The sequence below is a fragment of the Podarcis erhardii genome (assembly GCF_964252035.2).
Source record: "Podarcis erhardii genome assembly, chromosome: 5".
Lineage (NCBI taxonomy): Eukaryota > Metazoa > Chordata > Lepidosauria > Squamata > Lacertidae > Podarcis > Podarcis erhardii.
In genome coordinates, this window is record NC_138509.1 from 43,138,247 (window position 1) to 43,157,353 (window position 19,107).

General features: G+C 39.3%; 1 protein-coding gene across 7 annotated transcripts in view; it reads right to left on the reverse strand.

Moving 5' to 3' along the window:
- The window catches only part of PTPRE (protein tyrosine phosphatase receptor type E), a 149,780-nt gene that overhangs the window by 64,530 nt on the left and 66,143 nt on the right, over nt 1-19,107 (reverse strand). For 5 of the 7 annotated variants that reach the window (XM_081863230.1, XM_081863229.1, XM_081863226.1 and 2 more), the window contains one exon: nt 14,881-14,903. In XM_081863230.1, coding sequence (XP_081719356.1) covers nt 14,881-14,903 — 23 coding nt within the window. Of the gene's footprint in view, nt 1-12,528; nt 12,643-14,880; nt 14,904-16,173; nt 16,202-19,107 lie in introns of those variants that run through there. The other 2 variants (XM_081863233.1, XM_081863231.1) reach the window with 2 other exon arrangements.

Below are 19,107 nucleotides of genomic sequence, written 5' to 3' on the forward strand. Positions count from 1 at the left end.
TTCCTGTCAATTTGTGAAGCCACGAATACCTGGTAAAAGCTATTTATGCACAGGTCAATGAAATGCTCATGGTCTCCTGTAGTTTTGAACACTGTCACTCACTAACAGTTGCTGAGCTCTGCTAAAGGTAAAATGGAGACTGACATTCAGCAAGGGCACAGTGCGTGCTAGGAAACTCAGCCTTTTTCCTGCTCTCTCCTCCCATAGGACACAAATTGTATGAAAACATGACCCCTTGTCTCCTCAGAATCTCCCCTCCCCTCCCAGGGTACTTTGGTATGAGATACACACTTGTATTTTCTGACTCCCTGCAAAAAGGCCGCACTGTGAAACAAAGCTCAGTCAGGAAACATAAAGGAGTTAGAATGTGCTTCTTGGGGAGAACATAACGTTTCCTTTCTTTATGCAATTAAATACATTACAAACAGGCTGATGAAAGAACAGAAAACCCAATAAAAGCATGAAAACTATCTCACACTTTCTGCTGTCGGGAGAGTGAAATATATTTAGTGCTGATGCTAGGAAAAATCATTTAATCAAGCACACAGGCCAGACCTTCAGCTGTGCTCTCTAGGGACTATATCAAGTTATGCAGGCACTCTCTGAAAGAGAATTAAACATTAATATTACTCATCACTTCAATTTAAGCAAAATACTGCCTCATAAAGGAAGACAAAGTTTAAAACTACACAAATAAATATTCCAATTGTAGTAAGAAACCGGACTGAAAATGTTATAGTTTGTATATAAACTTTGCAAATAGGATGAGGGACGTACACACACTGCAGTAATCTAAGGTTCATGATTTTTATGTATCTGAACACTTCAGATACTAAAATCATTCAAATCTTGGGTGTGCCGTCATAAAGATAGATTTTTAGTGACTCTGACATTCTCACTTAGAAAGCAGAGTAAAAGCTTGAAGACAGAACGTGTGTCGGAGCTTTCCCTTGAGAAATCAGATCTCAATGCCAAGTCACTCTGATACCTACCAGTGTGTACTAGAATATTGAGAACCAATAACAAAGGGGGCAAATAAAGACTCAGGTTCATCAAAGTATCCCTAGAATGTGTGCATGAGACTAATAATAATAATAATAATAATAATTTATTATTTATACCCCGACTGTCTTTCCCCAGCCACTCTGGGCAGCTTCTAACAAAAGATAAAAAATACATTAAAACATCAGTCATTAAAAGCTTCCCTAAACAGGGCTGCCTTCAGATATCTTCTAAACATCAGATGGCTGTTTATTTCTTTGACATCTGGTGGGAGGGCGTTCCACAGGGCGGGCGCCACTACCGAGAAGACCCTCTGCCTGGTTCCCTGTAACTTGGCTTCTCACAGTGAGGGAACTGCCAGAAGGCCCTTGGCGCTGGACCTCAGTATCTGGGTTGAATAATGGAGGTGGAGACGCTCCTTCAGGTATACAGGATCAAGGCTGTTTAGGGTTTAAAGGTCAGCACCAACACTTTGAATTGTGCTCGGAAATGTAAACTTTTGTTTACATTTTGATGTTTTGATATCATGGAACCTATTGCCTTGGATCTTGAAGTTTAAGCCTTTCTTTTATCATGTGAACAAAGATAATCAGAGTCTCTAAAATGTGCTAGCTTACCCTTACCCCCAAGGGCATGCTCTATAGGGAGTTGGCTTCAGGCACCAGGCCTATTGGCAGACTAGCTCTGTGTTACAAAGATGTCTGCAAACAAGACATGAGGGCTTGCCACATCAACCTTGCTATGTGGGAATTCTTTGCAGTGCCTGGAGACAGATAGGTCATGTATTCACAGCAGTAACCTGATGAGGAATGACTGCTGGGAGGAGTGCAGGGAGAAAAAACGCCATGGTGCACCTGTAGCAGCAAGATGGGATGCCTTCATCTGCCCCACCTGCAATAAAACATGTCTCTCCCGTATTGATCTCTGTGGCCACAGCAGGCGCTGCAACCTTCCAACTGTTTGACTTCACCCCAAAAGGCGCACTTCTCCACTGACTCCTGAGACAGACAGATGCCAACAACCCTTATCCATGATATAGCTATTAGAGACATTTCAGAGGTCTGTTCAGGGGGAAATCCCATGCTCCTGACATTATTAGTATTAGTATTAGTATTAGTATTAGTATTAGTATTATTAACTATGTTTGCTTAGATGTTTATTTCACAAAGGTGAACTCAGATAAACTCAGAACCATACATTAAAAGCAAGTGAGTAAAAAACCTTACATGCTCACCAAAAATATGCATGAAACTGTAGATCCAACTCAACCAACCCCACTTAAAAATGAGCTGAAAATTAAGGTCTGGCTAAAATAAATGTTGTCTTTGTTACATTGATAGCCAATAGTATACTGAAAAAAGCATATAGCCCCAAAAAATAATATCTTATTTAATCACCCAAGGGGCTGTGTGTTTCTAAATGAATTCCAAATTATGACCCAGAAATAATTGGTAGACTGTCCTGACATTCTTTTAATGGAACCGGACAAAAGACTTCATTTTTTATTAAATTCTGCTGCCTTAGAAAGATAAGAAGCAGAATTCCCTGCAGGCATTCAGAGGAAAAAGCATAATTTGAAGTAATGTTTAAGTCTTGAACTACAAGGTAGAAGATTATCTACTTATTTTAAGTGAGAGACTTAACTTTATAAAATGAACCTTGAATAAATCTTATGAACGACATGAGGTTTAACTGCACTTCATCTTCTGGCACAAGCATTGGGGCCAATATTTCTAGGGCTGGCCTGCAGCAGGGTGCAACAGGATGAAAAGCAATCTGCTTCAGACAACACCATGAGAGCAGGATAGATGAAGGTGAACATTAGTCTCTGAACGGTGCATCAAGAGCTTTTAAAAGCATGAGCACATTTCACTTATTTTATTGGTCCAGCTCTACAAAAATCCCATATTAGGTGATGATGATATGACAGGTTACGTCATGAGAAGTTTTTTTGGTGAAGGATTCCTAAATGAAAGGTCTATCAAATTCATTGTCAACTCCAAACAAAAAAAAAAAAAAACCAAACACCCTAGACATGTTTGAATTCTTCAACATGAATTAACTGTTATCAACATCACTGAGAATGGGATATTCAAAATGCAGAAGGAAGCCTAATTACACATCTTCCATATACAGCCCTAGACTTCAGTTTTTATTCTGTAACATGCACTGTGTATTAACATGAACTGCAATACAAATAGGAAGCCTTAATAAACAAATTCACATTAACTTCAGTCTACCTAGCGCTCCCAAATTCTAAACTCACATTTCAGAAATATATCAGAAAGCATATCGTTACAGATACATTAGCATGAAATGGAGAATTAAGAGCAAATATAAAATGTTAAGATGCCCACTTCATTTTGTGGGACCTGTCAATTCTATTTCACCAGGTAACTCTATTATTTTGGCTATGATCAAATAACAATAAAAAAGGGTAAAGGGGACCCCTGACCATTAGGTCCAGTCATGACCGACTCTGGGGTTGCGGCGCTCATCTCGCTTTATTGGCCGAGGGAGCTAATGTTTGTCCGCAGTTTTTCCGGGTCATGTGGCCAGCATGACTAAGCCGCTTCTGGCGAACCAGAGCAGCGCACAGAAATGCCGTTTACCTTCTGACCGGAGCGGTACCTATTTATCTACTTGCATACTGACATGCTTTCAAACTGCTAGGTTGGCAGGAGCAGGGACCGAACAACGGAAGCTCACCCCATCGCGGGGATTCGAACCGCCGACCTTCTGATCGGCAAGTCCTAGGCTCTGTAGTTTAACCCACAGCGCCACCCACGTCCCAAATAACAATACATATCCTATAAACTAAGTAAGGTATCGTATCTTGCATAATGATAGTTTGAATGAGAAACCTGCAAAGTTCATTGTTAAAAAGTCGTGATAATCATTACATTTTACTCTGAATTTAATTTGAGAACTGAAATATTTTGATAAGTCTAAAATTCCTTATTGAACATTATCTTTTCAGATTCATTACAGAACTTTAATCTCAAATTCCATTTACATTATTTCAAGTACAAGGCAACCATTTCCAAACTTAGCAGTCTGAAAAAAGCAGCTTCCATAAAGCTAAGAGTAGAATTTAGAAGGACTAAGTTCCAAGATATATTTGTAATACCTACAGTACTGATGTATGCGTGAAGTTTGTAATATGTTGGTAATCATTGTTCAAGTATCACAGCTATACTTGCATTAATTGGCTCTATAGTTTTATGCTTTTCAGCTGCTCATGAAACACTAGGGAAAATCCAGATTTCCTTATATATAGCCATCTAGAAATGAATAATTGAATAAACAGGGAATTAGTTTCTATTTTGCAATTGTAATTATTATTATTTTTGGTTAACACTATTATTTTGAATGATCTAAACTTCATTTATATTCTTTTGAAACAAGTCTTTTGGCAGCCCTGTCCTAATTGCAGAAGAAACACCGCCTGCAAATTTGTTTGCTTGCTTGTTTTTAAACCATGCTTCTCTAAACAACTATTCTCTTAGCTATATTATTAATAAATGGAAGATATCTATCTCAGTATGGTTTGTGTTCAGCAAAACTAGAACTGCTTTCTCTATGGGGACTTTTAGATTTAAAGGCAAAATAATAATAAAGACAAAATACCTCATTAACTTGGTGTAATTATAGTTAATGTTATCACCATTTATTTTTATTATTCATATAGCGCTGTCACAGTATTAGTGATTTCACAGAGCTAAATACAATAAGCTTGCAGTTTGAAATTAGAACCATAAAGAGGCAACAATGATAGTAAACTATAACTGTAACCTTGTGTAAAGGATCAACTTTCCAGTCATGTACCTGGCAGAAATACTCCAAAACAACGCAACTAATCCAGAGGCAAGTAGTACTGTGTACACAAGTTAGTCATGTCAATTAATTTCAATCTGTTTACTCTGAGTAGGACTGGCTCTGGATACAGCCCTCTGCTTCTTCAAAGAAAGAGACAAGATACTGAACTATCTAATCTGCTCCACATCTTTTTGGGCCACAACAGGAATACCCTAAAATTTCCGCGGCCACGTTGTTACTCTACGCATCCCCACACTGAGGCATGTAGAAGAATCCACATACGATTCAATTCTGTGTTCCCCACCCCCATCATCTACAACTCAGGAAATACATCAATCACAACACTAATCTGTGCATCAGCGTACAACTACCATCTTCTCAATGTACCCCTGGACAGCGCAGCAATACACAGCACACTCCTCAGGAATAAGGGAAGAGGAATTTTGCGTGGACCCCTTCAGATAGTATAGAAATCTACTCTGGTATTGTGACTAAGTACTTCTGCTACTACACCCAAGGCTGAGGTGCTCAGCGAAGAGTATTTTTTTGTATCGTATAACCCCAGCTGCACAAAGTGTGATGCTATCTACAGCCTCGGAAACAATCCAGACATCACAATTAAAGATGTTGGAAAAGGAGGAGCTATTTTTCTCACTGACCAGTTGCATGTGTACAGAAGATCTCCAGCACCATTTTTTGCAGAAACAAATCTGCACAGATGTGTCATTGCACATATGTTTCATCTATATGTGGATATATGCACCGAGGAACTATGGGTGTTAATAATAATAAGTAAATTGTCTTTATTCATGGGAATTCTTGAAATAATAATCTTCTTGTGCCATAATTATAAGTAACCATATTACATTGTTTGATCACAATTTGAGTTCCAGGGTATTTTTAAACAATACCACTTATCTTCAGAGGCTGTCACAGCAATAATGCTCAGCTCCCATTTCTCATTAATAAATACTGAAAATATAAGTCAAATCATTTGTTTTACTTGGTAAAGCTTGCACAGAGCAAATCAGATACATAATTTTAATATAAAGCCTAATTAAGAAACAGCATACTTTCAGTCTTATCAGCAATGCAACATAAAATTATGAAGTCTGCACTAATTAATGCATTGTGTCAAGTCTTAAATTATACATCCTAAATGCCAGAAGCTATAATTCTAAATACAAGGTAGTTTAACCACCTCTCTCACCTAATAGCCACAGTTAATTAGCAACTCAGTTGTAGTGATGTGCATGATAAAATATTGCTAAAGATGCTTGAAATAACATGTCAGTTTAAGGGTGGAATTTAACTAGATTCTCTTATAGTTCAGTTTCAAGCCAATTACCACTATGTGAAACTTTTTCCTAATAAAACTCCCCTTTTGGGAGAAAAATACCCAACTCATCATAAATGAAATGCTAACACATGAGCAAGTAAGAGCTAGCAATTGATTTTTGTTTTGTTGTATAAAGAATGTAGACTCTGGGAAGGGGACAACAAAAATATCGTACCATTTTGTTTCATACTCAAGCCAACAAAGGTTCTGAGATGTATTGTGTGAGGATTCAATAGGCACCAACCACAATATCCACTAAGAAACCATATCCCTAAAATTGTAGAACTCAGCACTGGCTTCTAAACCTCTAATAAATGGCCACAAGCCAAATAAAAATTATGTCTAACTTAAGAGTAGGGACGTGGGTGGTGCTATGGTCTAAACCACTGAGCCTCTTGGGCTTGCCGATCAGAAGGTTGGCAGTTCGAATCCCCGCGACGGGGTGAGCTCCCATTGCTCAGTCCCAGTTCCTGCCCACCTAGCAGTTCATGTCAAGCGCAAGTAGATAAATAGGTACCGCTCCGGCAGGAAGGTAAACAGCGTTTCCATGCGCTGCTCTGGTTTTGGTGTTCTGTTGAGCCAGAAGCGGCTTAGTCATGCTGGCCACATGACCCGGAAAAACTGTCTGTGGACAAACGCCGGCTCCCTCAGCCTTTAAAGTGAGATGAGCGCCGCAACCCCAGAGTCGTCTGCGACTGGACTTAACTGTCAGGGGTACTTTACCTTTACCTTTTTTTAACTTAAGAGTGCCATGCCAATCAACTGTCCAGTTATTACCGGTATTTAACTGCAATAAAATATTCCATGAAGAAAAGAATGCTACTGTGTAGCTAAGTGGTAGATTATTTTTTTAAAAATGCATTACAAATGTTGCATGGTGTCATGAGGCAAAGAAGTGACAAAATAAAGTTTCCACATTTTTGCTTTATTTTGCTCCCCACAAAATTATCAAAATGCCACGCTGATGCATGATGTTTGCAATTTCTGGTTGAAAACCAATACTCCAGGGTACCCATGAAGTCCACCATATAAATCTTCTCATTTTTTACCTTATCTACCTTCTCAGGTTCATTTAAACATAACAGCCAGCATGGATGCTTACAAACAATTCAGCATGTCATAATCTTGTATTATTATTACTATTGTTATTATTAAATTTGTATACTGCGCTTCAACCATAGATCTTAATGTGGTTCACAACAAAAGATCACAATATAAAAAACACAAAATACATAATAAATAGAAGAACAAAAACAAACCAATAATCTCCCCTCCCATAACACATTTAAAAGCGGATTAGTACCATTTCGAATACCAAATTAAAATCCTCATTGTATTTCATAGACCCAGCTTAATCATTGACTCAAGATGAACTCAGGTAAGCAGTGCTTTTTTTCTGGTGCTACTCAACTAGAAGAAAAACACTGCAGGTAAGCTTCTTACTCTCAACTTCAATTGTTCTCAAGTTCAACTGTTCTATCTGTAAGGAATTGCTGTTCCCTTTTTGGGGGCTAAGACTAATAAGCGAAGAATTTTTAACAGCTGTGCGCCTGTTATATTCTGTACGGAACTGTATCCATAAAGAAATGTTTCACAAAACTTCTCATATACTATCTCAGCAGTTCAATTCATTCATTCATTCAGTGGATTATTGGCAGCAAATATGTCTAGTGACCAATGCAATAATTACCAACATTTCCAGGAGAAAGAAGACAAGCAATGCCAGATCTGATTGCTTCCAGGCCTTATGGATAGCAAGATTGCCACAGGGATGAGGAATGATAATGATGGATTCGAGCCCTACATTGAGCAAAAGATTCCTGCCTTGCAGAGGGTTGGACTAGATGGCCCTTGTGGTGCCCTTCTAACACTACAGTTCTATGCTTCTATGCTTCTATGACATACAGCACCTGAGCAAAGGTAGCTCAAAAGTTTTCTAAGTGATATTTTCCTTGCAGCTATATGCTGGTAACTCATTTATGCCAGGCAACAACAAAATGGTCTATTAATAAAGGTGCTTATATAGAGAGTTAAGAAAATATACGACAAATAACCTAAAAATACCTGAAAAAAATGGTGTCACATTTTCCTAACATGCCCTAAAAAGAGAGAGAAAGAGTTCAAAACAAGCTTATGTCAAAAGTACTGGAAATGCACAGGCTTCAGTCCAGTAGTGTCAGGGTGTAGAGAATATTAAATAAGCATAATCGGGTAGACATATGGTGGTTATCTTATCTTGCTGTTTAAGCTTGCAACAGCTTCACAAGATGGTGCCTTAACACTGTGAATAGCATCCTGAATGATTTAAAAACAGTGTGATTTGCAAAAGAGATAATGTGGTATACATTCACTGCACAATGATTGATAGGAACAATAAAGGTTTTCTGATAAATTGGGAGAATTTAATAGGTTGGAAGTTGTAACACTCAAGGTTTAGCAATAATTTACTGAAGGTCAATAACATAACACCTGATCTACTGAAAGGTGACTTATTTATGAATATAACTGACAGATAGAATGTTCTTGTCTATCTGACCTTATTCAGAATTCCAGAACAGAGAAAGTTAAGTGTAAATCCTATTTAAATTATTGGGATCTAAGCATTCAAATGTGTCCAGTAACTCTATTGATTCAAGCATCTCTAAATCTCCCTTCATGCTTGACGACTATAGAAGGAAAGTGTGCCTACCTGTTGAGTCCAAAGGTGGACAGATACTAAGCTGGTTAAATGAAGGTATTTAATTTTAGGGTACTTTCCTTGCTTACAGTTACTTACAGACTGGTGTACTGGGATGCAGGTGGTGGTGTGGTCTAAACAACTGAGACTCTTGGGCTTGCCAATCGGAAGGTCGGCAGTTCAAATCTCTGTGACGGGGTGAGCGCCTATTGCTCTATCTCAGCTATTGCCAACCTAGCAGTTTGAAAGCATGCCAGTGCAAGTAGACAAATAGGTACCACTGAGGGAGGAAGATAAACAGCGTTTCCGTGCACTGTAGCAATCCATAGAACTCTTTAGATCATTGCAAATGTAGGTTTACCTAGGCGCTGCAACCGTGCAAACATAGCCATTCAACCTGCATAAAACATGTCAAAGGATCTTATGTTTCTTTCAGCTGCTCCAGTTTCCAAAAACCCTATTGTGCCAAGTGTTGTTAATGTTTTTGTTTCCTTTTAACATAAAAGATCCAATCTGCACTATTATGTATCAGGCTTAGGAAACAGAGTAGGAGAAGACAGGGGTGATGTAATTTCTTCCTGTTACATTTCACTTCCTTCTAGCTACAGGACTCTCTCCTGCCTGACCTCTCTGCAGTTACAACAAAAATTAAAAATAACATGCAATACACATGTGTGGTAAATGCTAATTTCAAGTTAAGGAACTGAAAAAATGATCTTCTAATATTAGCTAAGATAGAAAGTTGAGTATGACATAAAGAAAACAGACGTGAAGTGAAAACATACAGAGTTAAGTTGCAGCCCTCCTCAGTAATTAATACAGTGGTACCTCAGGTACAGTGGTAACCCAAGGTACCACTGTACTATGTTCCTCGTGACAAACATGGGAACACACTGAGTAGCCCATACTCCAATGTCCACTTGAACAGTGCAGCTATCTGTAGTAACACTGTAGATGCAAAGGGCTCCACATGACCCAGAATTCAAATTGTGCAGAGTTCCAGTTTGTGTCGAACCCTTCATAAGTACAGTACAGCTTCACACAGGAAGAGTTATAGCCACAGACAGTTGAGCTGTTCAGAGAGAAGCCAGGGCTACTCAGCTCACCCCTGCCCCTGTGTTGAGTAACATGGAAGCATTGACACCAGGACAGCTCAGATACTGGAAGTGATTCACACTGGGAAATATTACCAAAACCAGTGTATTGAAGGTGGCTCATTTTCACAGATTAATAAAACAACAGCCCTTCCCCTCCATCTCTGATTATATGTATATGAACAGGGGAGACAGCTGGATAAAGCATACATTGGTGCCTGCATGAACACTTTGTTTACTGAAATGTCATTTTCTTCTTTCACAAATAATCATGTCAGTCTAAACGCCTTCTGGTTTGGGACCATGTTACTGCCTTTAAAGAACTGTGTGCATTATATTAATGCTAACAAGCAAGGACTTCACTAAGAGAGCATATGTTATTTTCTACTGCAGTGTTTTAAAAAAGGGATTTACTCCACGATAAAAAAAAATTCACATGCACTAACTATTAAGCATTCATGAAGCATATAAAGGGCATCAGTCCTTAAAATAGGCCAGCTTTGTTAAATCTTGCACACAGTTATATCTGCAGGTGGTCTTCATGTATTATTTGCTTTGCAGAGCAACTACATGCAGACAATGAAACGGGGTTGGACTAGATGACCCTTGGGGTCTCTTCCAACTCTTCTATGCTTCTATTATTCTATGGCATGACACCTGTACCTAACCAAATGTAAACTATCCTTGCTTACCAGTCGCAGAGTCTGGCAAAGGACAGTGAAAATCAAACATTTTCTTTCATGTTCCCCCTACTCACCCCAAAAGCCTATTTTGCTATGACCTTTATACAAACTGCAGATTCATTTTGTCTCCTGGTTTAAATGTATAAGTATTTCAAAATGAAAGTTTGGGACTTTCTTTCTGGAATTTCTATCATATTCATCAATATTATGTATTGTAATTTATGTATCCTGTGTTATTTGTATGATGTTAGCCGCTCTGAGTCTGGCTTCGGCTGGGGAGGGTGGGGTACAAATAAAATTTATTATTTTTATTATTATTTTTTTAAAAAAAAACCAAAGAAAATGCTCCTTGCCATGCCTCCAAGAGTGTTTCACATAATACAAATGAAATATAATTACAGGGCATAATAAAATCCTTCAAAAAGCAAAGTGTCAGGAAATGCATTTACTGCAATTTCCAGCCAATTAGAAGGGTAGAAATACACTCCACATCTGATAATGGCTAAGTTCACATGTAACAATTAGCTTCAGTAAACCATACTTTGCGGAAACTGGGCTGCTGCACAAAGCCCGACTGTTCCCGCTTTGTTCCCACCTTTGAACAAGTGGATAAACAAACCAGGAAGGAGATAGCTTCACACAGGGGTGGGAAACCCTTTTCAACCAAAGGCTCACATTCCTTTCTGGACAACCTCCTGGGGGACCGTGCCAGAGTTTCTACACACATTCACACCCCCTCTATCTTCCATCCAGGCAAGCAGAAGGATGTATCAGGTTTGAGAACACATTTCAGCCAGGCTGACCATTGGCCATGCTGACTGAGGCTGATGGGAGTTGTGGTCCAATGACATATGGGTGGCGCCCCATCGACTATCCCTGCAGGGTTGTTTCCATACGTTCTGAGGTAAAAAAGAAACAGCCTGCATCCAGCATGTGATCATTCACTGCATGCTTTCTTTCCCCACCAAAATGAGTGTTGCTGAATGTGATAGAACAGACAATTAGATAGAAATTCACAAAACTAGAGAATTTGCAAAACTCCTTCCTCTTCCACCAATGCTGAAAATCTGTTTAGCACAGTGGAAAACTTTTCACACTCAACAGCAGGAGCATTGCCCATAGATATTTGCAATTTACTTAGAACTGAAAGGTATTATGTGCAAGGGCCAAAATCTCCTAATGTTCCTTTCCGATCTTTTATCCAGATTTAAATATTACTGAATTACACAGAATAATATTTCTAGCTCCTCCACATATGAAAAATGATTTTTAACTCTGTTATTTTTAGACCAACAGCTGACTCCACAGCAACTTCACTGTAAGAAATTATATACAAATTAGTAAGTCTACACCCAACAGAATATAAAATAATTTAATTTCCAATTATTATTGAAATAAAGCTATTAAAACACTACTTGCGTTCTTAATACAGGAGGTCTTATATATTATTTCTAAAATTGTAAGTAAAATTTATCTTTAATGCAATGATTTCAACACAATGATCCATGTACATATTTCACTTTTCTAAAAACGAACAATTGCTTGGTATTGACAATTGTTTTCTATTCCATTATGGTCAATATCGTATGCACGCTTACTTGAGAGCCCCATTCCTCTCAGTGAATCTTAATTCCAAGTAAACATTACAGGATCATGCTATTTGCCATATTAAACAGAACATATCACTTTCCAAGTTCAGAATCTTAATTTTGTTATATACTCCTGTGGTTTTATTCCTTTTCTGGCACCTTTCCACATCTATGAAATATGATCTTAGAAAAAGCACTGTAATATATTTAACTAATAAACTATATTGTTTACAATATATTCTCTCTTACACTGCACACTTCAATAAATACACACTTCATTAAAAACATACTTCATTAAATAAAACAATCCAATATACTCATTTACCTCTTTTTCATCCAGAACAGATCTAACGGACAACCAACATAATACCCTAGGATCCATTTTGCCTATCAACTGTAAAGTAAGCCTTTATCAGCAAATCTTTGTTTCAGGAAATCCCGGTTCAAGCGCAACTAAGTTCCTTTTAAATAGAAAATATATTGGTGTCCCAGCCCATCCCTCCATCAGCTACTCATGCTTTTCTAAATGGAAACCTTGACTGCTGGGCATAATTATAGTAGCTGTTGCATGTGATAAATAGTCAAAAAGCCAGAGTCATAGGATTGTCTGGAAAAGGCTGCTGCGTCTCATAATGTAAACATTTCCTCCTCCTGCTGGAATAGGAAACATCCATTCTGGTAAATGATTAAGAAATTGCTGGCTTTCAAACTCATTCGTAAGAGTAGGAACATTCCCCTCCCCCACGCAGCTGCAAATCTCCTTTGCTTCCTACAAAAAGACATACAGTAAGTAGAAAACTTGAAGAGAGTAAGACGAAAGAGCACGCCTTAAATAAAACTCACAAACTTTAATATACAAGGGTAAGACCCAGGTCCACCGTGGTTCCTATTATGAAGTGGCTGCTTTGTAGCATTCCTTGTTGAGATTAAAAATTCATATCAGTCCTACCTTCCAACAAAGGTGGTAATTCAAGCCCCTAGTATAGCCTGCTTGCTGACACAATAAATGACCACAGCACTACAAATCCACCGTGGATTTAGCTTACGCGGCTGCAGTTGTCCACGTGTCCAGTATCTGATGCACAGACAAAGTCGACAAGTTTTCATTGAAAAGCAATACTGTTCTAGCAAATTCCAGAATGATGCCTGGCTTCACCTATGAAGGTTTTTTTGGGAGCTATTTGGTGATGTGTGTGAAACAGCAAGGTGGTTTCAGAGCATGTGAAATGCTTCACGTACTGTTTTCACTTGCCTATTTAAACAGCTGTTGGTTCTTGTGTCACTTCTGCTTCCAGCAGTTTCCTTCTTACCAGACTGACAATCGGGAATCGCACGCTAAGGCAGCAATCCTAATCCTACTTACCTGGGAGTTAGCCTCATTGAATTCAGTAGGCCTTACCACTAAGTAGACATGGTTAGGATCGCTCTATAAACAATGGTATCGCAACATTACATGATATTACAAAGCCAATTAAGAGTAAAGGTGATGAAAGGAAAGAGAAGCCAAGTCTGGGTGGGACTGGCCTTTTTAAAGGGCCTGTTGTCCCTCCCTTCTCTAAGATCTCTTCCAGCCATGTAAGATGAAGAAACCCCATGAGATCCTGGGGAGACTCAGCTCAGTCGGTAGAGCATGAGACTCTTAATCTCAAGGTTGTGGGTTCGTGCCCCATGTTGGGCAAAATATTCCTGCATTGTAGCAGGTTGGACTAAACGACTCTTGTGGTCTCTTCCAACTCTATGATTCTATTATTATTAGCTCTTTTGGCCATGACAGTGACCATGGTGCCCTGCAGCCAGCCTGTGCCTCAAATTCCTTCACTGGGCTGTGAGAATGAGTATATACCTCCTAATTCCTAATAGCCACCTTTAAGGTGCCTCTCCATAACAGCTTAATCATGGTCTTAGGTGATACCCCTATAACAAAGCAGCAACGTATTTTCAACATACAGTATAATGACTTCTGCCAGAAGCTTGAATATCGCTGAAGTTGGAACAAAGCAGTTCAAAATAACTCAAGGCAATTTATAGCTTTCACATGCAACCCTAAGCAACATTATTTCCTCAGTTAAATGTTCATTGCTAAGAAACCTGCACAAGTTTCCTACCACATTATCCTTCACGCACATCCTTTTAAAGCAAACTTTTTAAAAAAAGAATCAGGTATTATTTGCCTAGGCAGATGTGCCTTCAAAATGCCCCCTTTACCCATTTCTATCTTTCTATTTTGAATCGTCCTACTTTTTAAACCTAGCATTCAGAACTGAAGCAATGAATGGCTCTTACAATGAAAGCAGCCCAATTCTGCCGACATGGTTCTAGAATAATTATTTTTCAGCCATTTTCCCAACTGCAGATCTGTGTCACAAGCAACTATTATCAGCACCATTATCTGACAATGGGCTTCAAATGTACGTCAGTGATAAGAAGCACTTTATTTTCAAGGCTGCAAACTAATGCATGCTAAATTATATCCTAACAACTAATATGAGAAGGAAAAGTGAGACTGCAAAGGCTACCCCCTATAAAATATGCTGACCTATAAAATTTATATATAGTTTGGCTGCTATATAGCTTCAAGCTGTTAACTTCATAATGTTGTGAAATTTCTTTAAAAGAATAGTATACTTGAATATACTGGTGGATAATTGTTAATAGTTAGATTATGCAGTGTACTCACCTACTAGAAGAAGATGCTATAGGCTGCAAAGGAAAAAGAGAAAGAAAGAATTAAAAATGTTTATATAAATATATATACATATTGTTGCTCTAAACTGATGACACATTTCTATATTTATATGCAAGCTTTTGTCTCCAGTGCAATCACTTAGAATATATATCCAATATTCTTTTGTTGTTTGTGTAGCAAGACACCTCATTGTGGAATTTGAACCACAAGGCAAGTACTGAAAAACAGAACTTGCATATATTGAAAGACCTGCAACTCAAACTGGCAAAAGCCTTGCTCAGGAAGGAATGAACACATGGCTGGAGGAAGGAAATTTGGGTCATGTAAGCCCTATGGAAGAGTTTCATGCAATGTTAATTTTAAACAACTACTTTAAACAAATAAGCCTGCTTCCTCTACCCCTAAAGTTAGAGATCGGTTCAAAATAACTCAAGGATGATAATCACGTGGAAAGGGAAAGAGGGAGCAGAGCAATCATGTGTCCCCAGTGGCATGCGGTGAATTTTTTCGTGGGGAAACCGTTAGGGCCAAAGGCGTCAGCTTGCAAGGGCAATGGAGGGGGCCTGACGTTTCCCATGTCACACAGGTGAGCATCGTGCCTCCTTCCCTAAGCTTGGCAGAAGCTTCCTGGGCTTTGGGAAGCAGGTGCCAGCCCTCTGCCAGGACTCAGGAGCCCTCTTGCCTCCTTCCCAAAGCTGGGCAGGCTTTGGGAAGGTAGAGGAAGGGCTCTTGGACCCATCGGAGTATTGCACCTCCCTCCCTCTGCCAGGCAAAAGCTTTCCAGGCTTTGGGAAGGAGGCACCAGGGGAACATTTAGGGGACTAGCCTAGTCCACTGACCGCACACCACTGCACATCCCCCTAAACTGCATTCCTGGTAGCCGTCCATAAGTTGAAGGGCAACCATCTGTAGTGGGGAGTCTGCTCTACCTATGTGGACCCCAGGATGTTTTAGAACCAATCTGCCACACATTCAAAATATCATTTGTTCAGGAACCTAGGTATGTGGACCGCAGACATACAATTTGTATTCTGGAAATAGATCACTGGTATGTTCCTGTGCAAATAACACCTAAACCACATCCAAGTTTAATTCCAGGTTAATGGACAGAATGACTTAAGCTCCTAAGCAATTCTGTTTTTTCCAGTTGATGCCACTCATGACAAACCTGCTTTGAAACTGAGATGTATATCATGAGCACACAGTTTAGCACAGGAAGTTTGATAGCACAACCCTTTGCATGGTTATTTAGAAGGAAGCCCTATTGTGGTCACTGGGACTTACTTCTTGTAAGTGCACATAGGATTTCAGCCTCAGGGTATCTCCATATAAAAGTAGCCCTATAAACACATAAAATGCTTAGCATGTGTTCACAGTAATTTATGACATGTTTAAAAAATAACATGCCACTGGTTGCTTCTCTGTGAGATTATATTTGCTGAAAATCTCTCTCTCTCTCTCTCTCTCTCTCTCTCTCTCTCTCTCTTTCTGTCTCTCTCTCTCTCTCTCTCTCTCTCTCTCTCTCTCTCACACACACACACACGTATCCACAAAAATAATTACAGGGTGGAGCATGGTCTATGACTTGGAACTACAGGTTGTTGACTATTTTGATTCATTATATTTATTTTCAGTTTGTCCACTGAACAACAATACTGTAGGACTCTAAACTAAAGACTCCTAATGCTGAAATTCACACCTCTTACACAGACCCCACCTTGCTACAGTGAATGTCAGACATTTGGTCTGAAACCAGTCAGGCTTTTTTGTTGTTGATGATGATGCTTGTTTGTCCACAAAATAAAGGAAAATATAACACAAAGTAGATAACTCTTTAAGCCGGGGGTTGGCAAACTAAGGCCCGGGGGCCGGATCCGGCCCACAGATGGTCCAGGAATCGCCGTATGGATTGGTGTGGGGATTCTGGTCGTTCGGGCTGCGCCATTTCCCGCCCCCTCCCTCACACACATCACGGCGCCGCCTCCTCCCTCTCTCCTCCTAGCTTCTCCCCGCCCTGCCTAGAGGAGGAAGGAGGGTTTGTTGCGCTGTGGTTGGCTGAGAGCCATTTTAAGCAGCCGTTCACGGTGCCAGCCCTTTCACGTCACTCATCGTCCCTCCACCGCTGCCAGCCTCTGCCGCTCACAAGGCACAGGTAAGCAGCCACTGGGTGTCATCCGGTGCTGTGGAGAAGGGAGGGGAGACTCATGGGGAGGATTTTTATTTTCAAAATATAGTCCCCCCCCCACAAGGTCTGAGGGACAGTGGATTGGCCCCCTGCAGAAAAAGTTTGCTGAACCCTGCTTTAAGCAATCACTGGAGCCTTGGCCTAAATGGTCCATAACTTCTTTTTATCAAAGTCTTGATTTGTGTCTTGTGTATCTGTGGGGGGGAAAGCACTCCCATGGCCAACCCTGCAGATACGCATGCACACGCTTGCTCACTGCAATGAAGCAGTGCTTGCATGTTTCCCTCAACAGAAGTCTGTGGTGATGAAGTCCTGGGGATTTATTTCCCTACTTCTACTTTTCACAGACCCTCATCCATGTGCTCACTTTGCCAGTTGAAACACCAGCCTTTTGCAGCATATGAAACAAATTATTATTTTACGCTCACCATCTTACTTTGGTTTGGATTTTGATTAATTATATTATTTTCAAATCAGTTTCAATCTGAGAAACCCTAACCTGGCGGGTGGAATCAGTTCTCCACCACCTCTTATGGAATTATCCTCCCAACCAGAATATGATGAAGATGCAATTGTTGTTTTAATTCTTCTTTTTTAAAAAAAAAAAAAAAAAACCAAATAGTGTTAATTCTTCTTTTCAGCCAGCCTATGCAGAAAATAGAATGAGAAATTAGGTCACAATGCACTGCAGAGATACTAACATAGTTGTTTCATAATCTGTGCAATCTACTTATTCTGTCCTGAATTCTACAGAGAATTCATCCATCTTTGAGGAAGATGTTGTACTGCATAGCATCTGAATCAATCCTTTCAGTTTATTATACCGCACATCAAAAGCCATAGAACTAAAATTCATTTAACAGTCATTCTGCATTATGAAGATTAACAAGCTGCAAATAGTTCCACTAGAAAACTGAATTCAATAAAACTAATTAGTTTTTCCCTTACAGTAGGTAATGAGGACAGCTGTGTTAGAGTGTATTTTGCTAACTCCCAACACTCCCTCCTCCCTTTTCCAAATCCCTCAGTCACTGACCTTCAATTTGGAGGTGCAAACTGCCAACATAAACAATTACAGAGGCAATTTTGCAGACAATTATGTAGGCCCAAAGCATTTAGGTGCAATCACACAACTGCAGCTGATTGAAATGCAAGATGAAGATACTTTGAATTTTCCATAAAATTTATAGTTAAATATTTAAAGTGAAAAGGATATGCTTTATTTTGAACTGCCATTTCTAAAGTGCTTTTCTTCACAGATGATCATTATACAATGTTTTGTACATTATCTTCTGCAGTCTCATATTCTAAAATCTAGAAGCATGTTTGTGTGCTCTCTCTCACATACACACTAGTCATAAAGAAATGGAGGAAGTTATTACTGAATTTCCTGGTTCCTAACAGATGTTTCCTGGAAAGAGGATGTGGACCGAGTCATTATGACATGGTAAGTAGCTATACAGACAAAGTGATGACATTTAACCTAGTGGTCAAGTGCCTCTGCAATGTACTGTACACACAATGTCCCACACTTTTGTTCAAAAACTTAAGTGTTAAATAATATCATCATCCTACACAGTACCCCTCACTTTTAAGCAGGGTGCAGAACTTTCATAGTTATAAACATAAACACTTTCTAAAAAATGATAGCCCCCCGCCTCCCTGAGACCACCAAATGTGCTTAACTAAAGCAATGTTCCATTTGATAGATAAATCATTTGAATAGCTGTTGCCTCGTGACAGGGAAAATGTGTAATATCTCCATGCCAGCACCACACACACTAAGCAGCTGATGGCACAGAAAGGCAGTGCGAATTTTGGTTGGCACACAAAAATTAAGTGTTTTTAAACACAGTACCTGCCACTTGCAATGCTGCCAGAAATAAATAATTTATTATTATTATTGTTTGTTTGTTTATACCCCACCCATCTGGCTGGGTTTCCCTTTTGAGCATCATTTGTAGGGGCAAGCGCAGCACTGAAATCAGCCCATGTTCTTGTTAGAAATGTGAAAACATACTTTTATTTCAGCA